Raw genomic sequence first — 14,769 nt, 5'->3', positions numbered from 1 at the left:
AAGGCGTGAATGCTATCATGGTCGTGACTCGAGAACAGTCTGAGGAGCAGCAGAGGGACGAAGAGGAGATGATGGAGGGGCCAAAAAATTCAAATTCCAAGGAGGACATGCGTGCTGAAAATTCCTCCACGGCAGGTAGGAAAGGTAAGACTTCAAAATTTTAAGTTAATAATGATGTTGATATTTCTACTTTACCTTTCCCTCATAGAGCTAAGCAACTGTTATTTGATTTTCAATTTAAAAAGTTTCTTGAAATTTTCAAGAAACTACATATTAACATACCTTTTGCAGACGCGTTAGCTCAGATGCCTAACTATGCAAAATTTCTGAAGGACTTGCTGAAGAATAAAAAGAAGCTGAATGATCTGGCGCAAGCAAAAATGAATGAGGAGTGCTCGGCAATGCTGCAGAATAGGCTCCCACCAAAATCTCAAGATCCAGGGAGTGTTTCTATACCTTGCCAAATTGAAAATTTATCATTGAAGAATGTTCTGTGTGATTTAGGATCGAGCATAAATTTAATGTCTTATCCACTTGCTCAAAAATTAGGTATAGAAAATATTGAACCTGTCTCTATCTCTCTCAAATTTGCTGATGGATCTATTAAATATCCGAGAGGGATAGTGGAGAATGTCCTAGTCAAGATAGATCACTTTATTTATCCAGTTGATTTCGTTATTCTTGATATGGATGAGGATTATGAGGTTCCACTGATTCTAAGGCGTCCGTTTCTTGCTGCTATTAGGGCCTTAATTGATGTGGAAAAATGAGAGTTAGTGTTGAGAATGAATGATGAGCAAGTTGTGTTTAATATGTTTAAGTCGGCTAGCGATAACCCAAATTTAAAAGTTTGCTCTGCTGTCAATTTTATTGATGTGATTCATGATGTTGGAGAATGCCGTCGGGTTCAGCTCTCTGAAGGAAAAGGTCTCTTGCAAAATTTCTATAGAGGTGAAGCATGCAGTTGCAGGACTGGGCTGAATTTTTCCAAGACGGTGCATAAGCCACCTTGAATGTCGCCACTCAAGAGAGGAATATAGTCAGGCTATAGACTATAAATTTAGCGCTGGCTGGGAGGCAACCCAGTGTTCTTTACTTTCCTTTTTAGTTTATTTTTGCGTATTTTTTTTTATCTATATTTGATGTTTGTTTCTTTCCCATGCCAATTTGTTATGCCTGCCGTATACCCAGTCTGCTTTTGCCGTCCCAACTGATACTGTTAAGAAGGAAGAGGATGAAGCATAAACCAGGGGAGTGTTATTTTTGTTTTCATTGTGTTTTTGTTCGTCTTGCATTTGTGTGGTTGTTCATGCATTCTGTTCATTGTTTCTGAAGCATTGAGGGCAATGCTTTGGATAAGTATGGGGGTAGACTAGTTTATTTTATTGTTTGTTGTGTTTATGTTGCATTAGTAATGTTTTGTGTTTGTTTGCATCTAGTCTGTTTTTGTTGTTGTTTGTTTTGTCTTGCATGAGTAGGATGAGTCATAATAGCCAATGATGATGAAGTTTATTTGAAAAAATTGAATTTTTGAAAAAAAATTCTCTTGACTTGACATGAGAAAATGTAGGTTGAACAGTGAATGATTTTAAGCACTTGTGTTAGACCAGTGGATTGTAACGAAAGATGTGATGAAGTTTCTGTCTGTTTTACCATTGCACGGCAATAGGTGGTTTGTGGATCTTGATTGTGTTCTATGAATTTTGATGAGGCTCTAGTTTACACTTATGATCTTGGGCGCACCTAGAAAAAAAAAAATTTACAACTCCATCTGGGCCTTGAAAGAATTGAAATCCTAAAAGATTAAATTTATGCGAATTAAATGGGGTTGATGCTCCATCCGGGCTATAGACGAGGGAATTAAAAAAGAAATAAATTTTTGTATCCTATCCAGTTATAGCTATGTCAGCGGGTAATTATTGGGGCTAAAGCAATACCGGGTGTAGACCTGGCCACGGTCCGGGTCCGGGTTGGCTTTTAGCCAACCCTTAACCGGCCCATCAATGGCCGGTTTCGGTCCGAGTCGATGAACCGGCGGTTCCGGTCCGGGTCCGGGTCCGGTTAACCGTCGGTTCAGGGTCTGGGCTAACCCAGGCTATTTTAAAAAAAAAAAAAAAATTGCAGCGCTGGGGCGCTAAACCTTCGAATTAAATTCGAAGGGGAAGCGCCCCAGCGCTGCCAATGCAGTGCTGGGGCGCTGCACCTTTGAAATTTAATTTTTTTAAAATTTTTAAACAGATTTTTAATAAGACATATTCATTAAATAATCTCAATCAAATATTTCATATCTTCATAATAAAAATCTATTACATTTATTAAATAAACAATATATTAGAATTTCAACATCTTAATATCTTATGACTTAATATTTCAAATCTATTACATTTTATTCTACTTCACTCGCATTTCCTCCCGTCGTAGTTTCGGATGTTCCTTCGGTATCATCTTGGTCTTCTTCATCACTTTGAATATGTTGTGTTCGAGTAGCGGCTTTTGACCAATCATTGAGCAAACATTGGGCTTCCAAATTTTCTGGCCTTAAGCTAGAACGTCTCTCGTCCAATGTATTTCCTCCAATACTAAATGCTTGCTCCACTGCAACTGTTGAAACCGGACAAGCTAGAATTTCTTTTGCCATTATAGTCAAAATTGGATATATTTGTGTTTTTTGCGACTACCATCTCAAAATGTCGAAGTTTTCCTCATCTGTATCACTAAAATCAAAAGTAGTGGTAAAATAATTCTCAAGTTCCTGACTGGAACTTGAGGATCCTCGTGGATGTTTCGTCCGTTCCCTTAATAAAAGTTGTGCTTTAGTAAGTTTAGAAGTAACATTACTAGTTGCAGTGGATTGTATTTTATGTGAAACAATTTGTCCACCATATTTGATTTTATATTCATTATAAATATCAAGTAAATGAGTTTTAATATTAAACAAAATCAATGAGATAGAAGGAATCGTTTCCGCAATAGGCTCCAAAGATTCATAATATAATGTTAACATGTCGCTTAAGCCATCTAATTTAAGTCTAAGATCTAAAACAAAAGCACATAAAAAAATTTCAGGAATGAGCAAAAAATATTTTTTTCCTTTTGCTTTCATGACGAGAATACATTGAGATAAAGCACTATCATTAGAATTAACATGTTCATGAAAAATACAAGCAATGTTGTAACAATGTGTTAAAACTAAATGCAAAGTAGGGTAATAAACACCGGATAATTGGTCACTAGCATCATTAAAAACTTTTAAAATTTCACAAATACTAGTGCATATGTTCCATTGATTTGAAAACAAATAAATATCACGAGCTTGAACAAATTGATGAAAAAATGTACATAATAAATCTTTATATTCAAAAGAGGATAATAACAATTTATATGTTGAATTTCAACGAGTTGGAACGTCTCGTGCAAACCGCTTAGGCTTCATACCATTTACTCTACAAAATTTTCCCCATTGCTTCATAACTTGGAGGTGCGTCCATAAATAATGAATAGCATTTCTAATTGGTTGAATATGTGTGCCTAAATTTTTTAGCCCATCTTGAACACACAAATTTAAAATATGACATGTGCATCTAATATGAAAAAATTTGCCACCTAGTGATGGTTTACATATTTCAATAAGCTCACTAATACTAGAAGTATTTGCACTAGCATTATCAAAAGACATTGAAAAAACTTTGGTAGTTAGACCATATTCTTCTAAAATAACAAATATAAGTTGCGAAATATTTTGTGCCGTGTGTGATTCGTTGAAACATCTATACGCAAGCAACCTTTTTTGAATGTTCCAATTATTATCAATCCAATGACATGTAATACCCATATATGAACAACTTTGCCAATGATCACTCCAAATATCGGAACACAAAGAAACTTTATTATTCAAACTATAAAATTCCTTAATTAATTCTTTCTTTTGATCAACGACTAACTTTTTCATTATGCGTTTGAGACTATTTCTTGGAATACGTCTAATAGAAGGATTTGCACTTGTAGAAAGCCAATTTTCAAAAGATAATTTATCGCTAAAACTAAAAGAAAATTGTTCAACCGCACAAAATTTAGCCGTTTTTTCTCTAAATCTAGCTTCATTATATTTAAATAGTTCAGATTCATTACCCGATTGAGAAGAGAATGCCGGAATTTGAGTTTGACCACGATCAATACCAATTTCCACCGGATGATTTTTCTCGATATGCCGCGTCAAAGTTCTATAACCACCTCCTTGTTTAAATTTGTAACATTTTGAACAATATTTGCATTTGGCTTGCAAATCACCGGAAGAAAGCGTCACCTTGTCGAAGTGTGGTGAAGATATCGGATGTCGGGCGAGGCCCCGCTCGATTTTGTCTTTGAGAGGCCGCCGGATCGTTCATACTTTCTTGACTTGCATGATGACGTGGTAGTGGTGGTTGTTCAACTTATTGTCTTTGTTGCGCCTCTTGTCGAATTTCTTGAATTTCATCATCGGAATATTCAAGATCAAATCCATCGACATTGAATTGAGGATACTCAACCTCGGGTGATATGATGCTCTTTTCCTTTCCTTTTTCTTTGTCACCCCTACGACTTGATCCCGCTCCGGACATTTGTAATTGTATAAATATGAAAATAAATCAACAATTGACAATAAACCAATAATCGAAACTTGATATTTTTGATAATTCAAGAAATTAAAAGGAATTGAGAATAGAGAGAATTGTGTAAACAAAATGAAAAGGAGGTTGGGGGTATTTATAGATAACAAATAGGTTTTTTAAAAAAAAATTCCGATTGACCCGGCGGGTCGGGCGGGTTTCAACGGCCACAAAATCGTGGCTGTTGATCTCAACGACCACGAAATCGTGGCCGTTGAGAGATCCAACGGCCACTTGCTAGTGGTCGTTGGATCATCTCGCGCCCCGATGGGCGCCACGTGTCCAACCCGGCGGGTTGGACGGTTCCAACCCGGCGGGTCGGACCCATTCAACCCGGCGGGTCCAACCCGCTGGGTTGCCGGTTTTCCTAAGGGAAAATCGGGACCGGACCGCCTTGTTTCGGGTCGGGCCCGTTGACCATGGGCCGGGTCCGGGCCCAACCCGGCCCTTGGCCAGGTCTAACCGGGTGCAAAATCCGGAGGTGTGTATGAAACGACCCTAACTCTATAATTAAAAAATAAATATGCGGAAATTTTTTTTTTTTATTTACTTACTAAACAAAATATGTACATATATGCCCATACATATATGCACAGAATAAAAAGATTTAAAAATAATTAAATAAATAAATAATTAAATACTTAAATAAAAATTGCATTCTTTAAAATAAAATAAATATCTGAGTCAAACATTTAATTAAAAATACTGCATAAATAAAATGATTAAGATTTGCATGCACTGACAATATTCCATAAAATATTCAAAATTCACCACCACTGAAAGAATAATATAAAATGTAACATGCTGACATAAATAAAACATGCACGTGACTTAGACATCTATCACGGTCACGGGGTCACTGCATGTCCGCTCATACATCCTCGCCTCCGGTGGGTACAACATCATCCTCAACGTACTCACCTGCACCATACCAGTGTAGTGAGCCTAGAGGCCCAACATGCTAACATAACAAGGGTTTAAAATAATTTAAAATAATTAAATACTAATACATACATATACATGAATGAGCATGCTTTAAAATTACATAACATAACATAACTTAACTTAAATAAACTTAAATAACATAATACATAACATTGTTGAGCAATTAATTTTCTAACATCACATGGTTGTATCCGTAGTGTAACCTTAAATCATACATTAAATACTGATCAGCGTGGAAACCAACGTATGTGGCGGTGACGAATCACCTCTTAAATTGGCAGTAAACTGCCCTTCAATAGGTCACATATGGGGACGAATTCCCCTTAAATTGTCACATTACTTCAACTTCCAACATAAAATATTTTATTATTGCTCAACCTTAAACATTTAATTATGCATAAAATTATTTCATGAATGCATGTACTTAATTAAAATGTGTGTCCTTCATATATATTTAATTTAAATTTCTTACTAACATATAAATATTAAAATATCTTCAATGCATAAAAATAATTAAATATATAATCAGGACACATGAAATTTTCTCATGGATGGTCCTGGACTGCTGACCCTAACACTCAAGCCCATTTACTTAAATCTGGCCCATTAACACTGAGACTGGCCCAATAACATACTTAAGCCCAATAAAATTATTCTAAGCCCAATTAAATTAATTCAAAGCCCATAAAACATTCTAGGCCCAATAACAACTTAAACTGGCCCAATGGGCCCAAAAGCCAAAAGACTGGCCCAATAACTTTTATGGGTTCAAAAGCCCATAAAATTAATGGACTAACTTAATTAAAATTTTAAAAGCCCAAATAAAATTATTTGGGAACCCAAATAATTTTATTTCTAATTAATTGGTCCAAAAACCAATTAATTCCTAAAATACTTTAAAAATAAAAAGACTCGAGTCCGGCCCACAAAACCCGGACCCGGACCAACTTGACCCGACCCACTAACCTACTGACCCAACCCAAGACCCACAACCCGACCCAAACCCTACTGGACCTAGCCCGACGCCCCCCCCTTTCCCTGTTCTGTTCTCCCGCGGGCAGCAGCTCTTCTAGGGCTGCTGCCGCCCTGGCCGGAGCCCCGCCGCCCAGACGTAGCCCACGTCTGGGCGGTTCGAACCTAGCCCATGCCCAGACCCCATGCACCCTGAGCCACCTTAACCGAACCACTTCCCTCAGAACCCTAGTCTGCAACTCCCTCGGCCGAACTGTTCTACCAAGGTACTAGGCTTGTTTGGCTCGAGCCAATCGAGTCATTCCAGCCTAGACCCCTTCCATACAACCCACTAAAACTAACCAGCAGCTAGGAACGATCCATGAAGGACAAAAACGTGAGATGAATTAGCAACGAATACACATGCTTCAATCCAACAAAACCCACCGAGTTTTCTGAAAATTCTTTGAAAAATCCTACTGATCATGCACACACCCACATAATCACTAATATGGCACATTAAAAATGAAAAGAAACATGCATTTCACCGGTGTTTGAGTTTAGAAGCGCGTAGAACGATTCCCGGGACGACGAACGATGAACAACCCCTTCGGAAGCTTAAAGAAAACGAGCTATGGTGCTCTTGGGCAGCTGCTCGGCCGAGAAGAAAGTGAACAGGGGATAATAGGGAATGGGTGTCGGCTGAGTGATGGAGGCGTGTGTGTGTGGGGTTGGGTAGATTAGGTTTAGGTTTTAATTAATAAAATAGGTTTTAGGTAAATTAAAAATTATTAATAAGGATTTTAATATATAACATATATTGCTTAGAACTCTAATTAAAAAAAGAAACCTGATAAATAATTGAAATTCCCGAAATATTAATTTAGGGAATTTTTAAAGATAATAAAAAGTCATTAAAATGGATTAATTTGGATAAAAATGGACTCCTAAAATTATATAAAATTAAATACTTAAAATTTTGAGATAATAAAACTCAAAATAATATTTTAGGGCTCTAAAAAGGCTCATAAAATAATTTGGCTAGAAAGTTGTCATCTCGTCCGTCCACGGTCCCGTCTACGCGATCAAATAATTAAAATACTAAAAATCATAAAAATTACTAATTATGGGTTAAATGCTTAAAAATAAATTAAATCATGCACAAATAATTCACATAATTATTTAACCCATAAATATAAAATTTAAATAATTAAATATCCTAATTATGCATGCGGATATACGTAATTAAAAATACCGGGTGTTACAGTGTAATTCATTATCTCAAGGGAGATGGGTTAGTCTAGAAGTCGTTGGAAGGAATGGGCACTTGAAGAGTGAAACTTGCACTGATTTGTCATAGGTCGCTAAGCAGTTTTGAAAAGAATTCGGTCTAAGTTGTATGAAACTGGAATGACAGTTCACACACACACGTTCACGTTAAACCAAATGTGTATTATGAAAAGTTGAGAGCGTGTGTGATTTTGTTTTTTGATTGAACTTCTCGAAGGCTATGCACTCTCATGAATCGTCCTTACTTATGTCATTGTTTGCATTTTGTTTTTGCATGTCTTGCTCGAGGGCGAGCAAGGTTTAAGTATGGGGGTGTTGATAAGTACATTTTGTATGCATTAGTTCGTGATATTTTTATGTTTATTTTGTGCATTCATATTATTTTATGTGCTTTTATGTGTTTTAGTACATGTGTGTGTATTTCACTCCTCCGGGTTAATTTTGTAGAAAAATAGATTTCTGAATAATGAATTACGGAGCAGCATTGGTCAAAAATTCAAATTTAATTTTAGAGAGACCCAAATCAGATCTCCATTGTTCAACATAACGTTCAAGATGTTTTGAATCTGTTGTCCAAATTGCAGCTCGATCCGACGGCTAGAACTCAAGATATAAATTTTTCAAATTTGTCGCTCGGAGCAAAAAAATCCACTCGCTCGAGCGAGAGTCATGCTCGCTCGAGCGAGCGAAGCGAGCCCAGAAATCCTTCGGAACAGAGTTATGCTCGCTCGAGCGAGACCTGTGCTCGCTCGAGCGAGCGTAGCATGCAGAATTTGTATTTTTGGAAACTCTTGCTCGGATTGGATGCTATCTTTTGAAGACCCTTGGGCATATAAATAAAAATCTAATCATCAGATTAAAGGGTTCCAACACGCAGAGAACGCAGACAACAGAAGAGGCGGCTACTACACTTTGGGAGAGAAGATTTCTCTTTAATTCTTCTTTTCTTATTTTTATTTTTAGTTCATGATTTAAAACTTGTTTTAAATCATGATTTTGTTTATCGAGTAGTCTTTTTTTTCGATCAAGGCCACGTGATTGGGCCAGACAATTTATGTAGAAAACTTGATGGTTTATTCAAAAATTTTCAGACTTGATTTTAATTTATTGTTTATCGAATTTATATTTGTCCTGTGAATTTTCTGGCCAGTTATTTGCTTGCATGTTAATTGATTCCAATTCGACAGAGGATGTTTCGATTTTGATCACTTTGATATTCAACATATTTTAAAACCAACTAGAAATAGAATTTGGTTTCATTATGCGGTTTGGGTGTAAACTGAATTTTCACAGTTCGTCATGCATTCAAATTTGATTAGAATTACGAAAGATTAATCTGTCAATATTTGAATAGGTTTGATTGTTCTAGAAATAGTCCTTTGAATAATTTAAGAAAATTCCTGTGAATTAAGATTAAGTCTGATGTCTTAAATCTACTGCTTGTTACATGAATTGTCTGGTACCTACGTGAGTCCTTGATCGAGATTTTTAATCCATTGAATTTAATCCAAAAGTCTTTGCTGCATTTTTACTGAGTTAAATTTTATTTGCTATTTAAATTCTTAGTTAAAATCTGAAATCACTTTTATTAATTAGTCTAGATTAAGTAGAAATAATCATATTCTGGTAGTCATATTTATACAGTTCCTGTGGGTTCGACATCTGGACCTTTGTCCACTTTATTATAACTTGACCTGGTACGCTTGCCAGTAGAATTTATTCACACCGAATTAGCCGGTCAATAGACTAATGGTTCGAAAACCCACTAAATTTTCCCTTAGAAATAAGATTTCATCCCATATTTATATGCCAGGGTTCGGAATCTCTGATTTGGGCATGTTTGCCAAGTTTTTTCGTACTTTGACACGTTTCTGGGAAGGTGAGTTCAAAAGGTAGGAATTGAAACTTGTCCAGCCTAACACAACACCTGTTTCCTGCTGATTTAAGAAGATCCCAACAGGTTTGAAAAGTCCGAACTGCTACTGCTCCTTTCGAACTGGTTCGACTGCTTTCGAACTGTTCGGGCCCCCGAGAGTCTCCCTACCATTTTTGGACGTTTCGGAGCTAATTTTCTAATTATTTTTGCCAAATAATGAATCCTTAATCATGTTTTTCCTCTTTTAAAATTTAGTGTCATCTTTATAACATGTACAATAGAACTCGGGTTACTACAATGGGTAGAGTTGACCCGTCTTACGGATAAAAATCAGTGAGACCATCTCACACAAGACCAACTCTATTTAAAATTATATAATGCAATTTGTTAAAAACTTGTTTTTACTATGATTTTTTCAACTATCGAAACTTAATCTGTTATACTGTTTTTTATTTCTTTATTAATTATACTTATTTCTCTCCTCTATTTTTTCAAAGATATTTTTGTTATGTTTTTTTTATGACGTGGGAATCTGCAGTTGCTATATGTATAAGGCTGTCAATTCGGGTCGGCCCGCCCCCCCCTCCCCGCCTGTCCTCGCTTCGGCTCTTCATGCATGAGGGGCAGGGCAGCCCAGCCCGAATTGATGGCGGGATGTTCACGATTTTATTCCCTCGGAGCTCAATCTCGCAAGGCATCACGTTCCAGTTTCGAGTATTTTCCCTTTTTGTCACTCTTTTATGGATTCAACAAGTCATGCTTTGTTTTTCTGCCAAAGTAGTAAATCAGTTTGGAAAAATAGTATATTTTGGTCATATCTTCGGTTGTGTCGGGAAAGATCGATCATTCTTAGATATCTTGTACGAGGTGTCCAAGGCGTTTTCGACAGATGAAGTGTTTATGTTGTGCGACTTGGAGAGATATATGTAGTAGGAAGCATGATAATATTCCTCAATGTATGCCGGTGAGAGTTGATTGGGTTAAAGCATATATACAGGAATTTCAAGGTACCAGATTAATCAATCGATCTCAAGAAAATTTAGTGGGGGTTGATGTAATCACTTGCTGGGTGAAGCCTCCTTTGGGTCAATTTAATATTGGATGTTGATGCTGGTTTTAATGAGATAAGGGGATGTTTCTCGGTTGGGGCTATTATCCGAGACAGTGGTGGTCGAATTGTGGCTGCTTTGGCCAGCCCCATATGCAGTCCAGGATCAGTTTTTAGAGGAAAAGTTTGGGCAGTTCTTTAGGGGTTGAAGCTCTGTTTGCAATGCAATATTAGTAGCATCTGGACTTATTATGATTTTTTGGAAGTGGTTGAGGCGATTCGAGAGCCTTTTGAGTGTTTGGGACCAGATGAGAGGGTGGTAGCGGAGCAAGAAGTGCTGATGGGGGAAAGATTCAATGGTATTCGTCAAGCTAACTCGTGTACACATTCATTAGCTCAATTTGCTTTTTCTTGTACGAGTCCTTATACTGATTTTCTTTGGAATTCCTGCTTGGCTGCTGAAATTTTTTTCTAAAAGTATATTTGTCCACTTAAAAAAGTAATATTTTTATTTACTGTTGTAAATTTATAATTTATCCATAACTATCATGTCTCTATCAACTTTCAAAATTTCACAAATTCACATTCGAGAATTCACATATTATCTCAACGAACTGAAAATTCAAAATCACATATATATTATCTTAGCAAATTACATATTTAATATAAGTAAATCATTGCTATCTAAATAATAATTAAAAACTAGACCAAAATAATCACAAATACTCATTCTTTATTTTATTTTTTTAGGAAATCAAACATATTCCTGGTTTTTATTTATGAATGAATTGAATGTATCAAACCAAATTTAAACACTAGTGCATTCAATCCCAACACTTGGAATAAAGCACACAATAAAAAGAGTGGAGAATACTGAGCTGAAAAAGATTTTGGGTCACAGTTCAAAACAAGAGGCGGCCGCACCCCAAAATACAGCCAATTCCATTTTGACCACTTTGTAGCCATTAATTCTCAGCCCATTAAATTTTACTGTGTTTGGAATCCCTCACCATCCACCTGTCGCATTTCTCCAACATCCTCCAGCTTTCATTACATCTTTAGCTTCTACTTACGTTAGTCCGTGTGTGTCTGCACATACCAAGAAAACTCACTCTTTCTACGATCTTCGCCGTATATAAGTGTGTGTTTGTTTAATGATATTAAAATCTCAGGTTTCGAGCTTTTGGTATTCTTGGTGAGTTGGGATTTTCCCAAATGTTTGGTTTCTTGATTTGTCATTATGCGTAATTGTGTTAGATTCTTTTTCTTTGGTATGTGTATCAGTGTACGTGTGTCTTCTTCTCAAGGATTTGCATGTCTTTAGAAATTCCTATGAGTTGGCATATGTTTAAAGGGTTTTTTTTCATTTTTCATTTCTGGCCAAAACTATGGTAGATTGTATTTCTTGGTTGGTGTTGCTTTTGTTTAGGATTCATTATCTGCTTTGAACCTCAACATTTAGATTAGTATGTAAATTTGGTATATCACCTATCCAGATTTTTCATTGAATCTGTGGATAACTATGAGAGGATAATATGGTCTAGTTTGTTCACTTCATTAGCAGCATGTAACCGAGATTGTTTAATTCTGTATCTATGTATTAACAGAGATCACTTAGCCGATAGATATCGGTTAATGCATATAAAGCATCCGTGTTAATTTCACTATAAATCCTTGCAGAATTTTATTGAATAATCTTACATACTATGTAAGATCTGAAACCTTCATAGACATTTTTCGACTGAGAACGAGTCAAGTGTCAAAATCCCTATCGATTTCTGCACATGTTGTTTCTTGGAGACACCCAATTTGCATGCAAATTCTTATTGTGTTTGTATTTTGTTCTAGCAGGAAAATAAATCTTGATTGAGTTTTTTTCTGGTTTTCCCTCGAGTGTGATGATTCACGAGGAAGCCATGTATGATTCAGGAGAAATCAAGGTTAGTTTCGGCTATCATTGCAATTCCAATCAAGATGATTGTCGTGACAGATCAAAATCTATTGATATCCCGTCGACGGCTAAACTCCGAAGAGCTAGCAGCTCCTTCTCTTGCCTCTCTGGTGCAGCATTGAGTGCTAATGCTACATTAGCTAATACAAATATGTGCAACGGGTTTATTAGTGCTGAAATACTTCCAACTTTGGATTCTCCTAATTCATTCCGTAGGATTCCCTCTTCACCATCTCTGAATAAGATGGACTTTTTGCCGTCTTCTCTTCCAAGTAGCATATCGAACTTGAGTTTTAGTCCATCCTCGCCAAGTGAAGCACTTGATTATGATTCATTTTCACCAAAATCTCAAAACTTTTTTAGTACAATGGAAGTACAAGTGGCTGGTGGGGCGGCTGGTGAAGATCGTGTTCAGACAGTTTGTAGCGAAGAGAACGGTTGGGTTTTCTGTGCTATTTATGATGGATTCAATGGTAGGGATGCAGCAGATTTTCTTGCCGGAACTTTGTATGAAACTATTGCATATCACCTCAACCTTGCAGACTTGGAACTTGAGCAGGACATAGTCGAGTCTTGTGGCTCGTGGAACCAATCATCAGATTTGTTCAAGCAGAAAGTTCTCAACTGCCTTCAACATGCTCTAACCCAAGCAGAGGATGATTTTTTACGCATGGTTGAACAAGAAATGGAAGACCGTCCAGATTTGGTATCCATAGGATCTTGTGTATTAATAGTCTTACTCTATGGGAAGGATTTGTACTTGCTCAATATAGGTGATAGTCGAGCTGTATTGGCCACGTATACTGAAGGTGTCAACATGAAGGAAAACAAAGTGCTGCAAGCCATTCCGCTCACTGATATTCACAGCATTGATAATATAGTTGAGAAAGCACGGCTTCTAAACGACCATCCCGATGACCCTTCCACGATTGTGGCTGGTAAAGTCAAAGGGAAGTTGAAGGTGACAAGGGCTTTTGGAGTTGGTTACCTTAAAAAGGTGCGACGATTTATTTGTGATTGTTCTGTCAGGCTTACCATTGCATGATTCAAATTTATTAATCCCGGAACTTGATTCAGCAAAGCCTAGGATACCCTTCTATAACCAGTATTGATATAACCATTCTACTTGTGTTTCGCAGAAAAAAATGAATGATGCTTTGATGGGAATTCTTCAAGTACGCAATCTCATAAGTCCTCCATACATATCCTTACAACCATCGCTCAGAATACACGAGGTCTCGAGTTCTGATCACTTTGTTGTATTAGGAAGTGATGGATTATTTGACTTCTTTAGTAATGATGAAGTTGTAAAGCTTGTGCATTCATATATTGTGCGAAATCCATCTGGTGATCCAGCAAAATTTCTTGTGGAGCAGCTTGCTGCAAGGGCAGCAGATTCAGCAGGTATGCTACTAAATTTCTAATAGGCTTTCTTTTTTCCTGCATCTTTATTTCTTTAGTTTCTGATGATTTCCTTGGCTTTATTTCAGGATTCAGTATGGAAGAGCTCTTGCGGATACCAGCCGGAAGGAGACGGAAATATCACGATGATGTTACAGTTATTGTCATTGTACTAGGCACAAGCAAGCGAACCTCGAAGGCATCCATGTGTATATGAATAGCCGCACAAGTAGTCATATATTTGGTGATTTCTTAGGCTTTTTTCTGCCTTCTTTCAAGGTTTAAAATCTTATTTAGTGCTGAATTTGCAGCAGTCACGCACACGCCGTTGTACATAGCATGGTGCTAGTTTATTAAACGTTCCACATCTCGTGTGAAATCTACCATTAGTTATGAGAAAGTGTTGCTTTAGCTCATAGTGTTGCTTTAGCTATAGTTTTTTGGTTTGTTGATTTGACTTTTCATGTGCAATGATCATTTGTGTTCCTGGATTTATAGAATTTTCAAACCTTATGTGTTTATATTTTATCCATACCATGTAATTACACCTTAGCAGCTCTGACATAAAGAATTACAGAGGCCACTTGTTTATTGTTCATGTACTACCAATTTCAGAAAAGATTTTGGATTTAAAACTCAATTGAAACATATCTCCACAGCT

At 36.8% G+C, this 14,769-nt stretch overlaps 1 protein-coding gene across 3 annotated transcripts; it reads left to right on the top strand.

Moving 5' to 3' along the window:
• Positions 1-10,381: 10,381 nt before the first annotated feature.
• LOC140873522 (probable protein phosphatase 2C 40) lies at positions 10,382-14,630 on the top strand. 3 transcript variants are annotated; one of them, XM_073276690.1, is made up of 4 exons: positions 10,382-11,115; positions 12,608-13,704; positions 13,847-14,111; positions 14,198-14,630. In XM_073276690.1, the coding sequence occupies exons 2-4, from the start codon at positions 12,655-12,657 to the stop codon at positions 14,323-14,325; spliced, it is 1,443 nt and encodes a 480-aa protein (XP_073132791.1). In that variant the 5' UTR covers positions 10,382-11,115; positions 12,608-12,654; the 3' UTR covers positions 14,326-14,630. The 3 variants fall into 3 exon arrangements, with proteins under 3 accessions (XP_073132791.1, XP_073132790.1, XP_073132789.1); XM_073276689.1 differs by lacking the exon at positions 10,382-11,115 and adding an exon at positions 11,695-11,951 and having other exon boundaries at positions 12,605-13,704; XM_073276688.1 differs by lacking the exon at positions 10,382-11,115 and adding an exon at positions 11,696-11,951.
• Positions 14,631-14,769: the final 139 nt, after the last annotated feature.

Source organism: Henckelia pumila, unplaced genomic scaffold (assembly GCF_033568475.1).
Source record: "Henckelia pumila isolate YLH828 unplaced genomic scaffold, ASM3356847v2 CTG_627:::fragment_1, whole genome shotgun sequence".
NCBI lineage: Eukaryota > Viridiplantae > Streptophyta > Magnoliopsida > Lamiales > Gesneriaceae > Henckelia > Henckelia pumila.
Note: the sequence above shows the minus strand (reverse complement) of the source record. Positions and strands in the feature narration are given on the sequence as shown.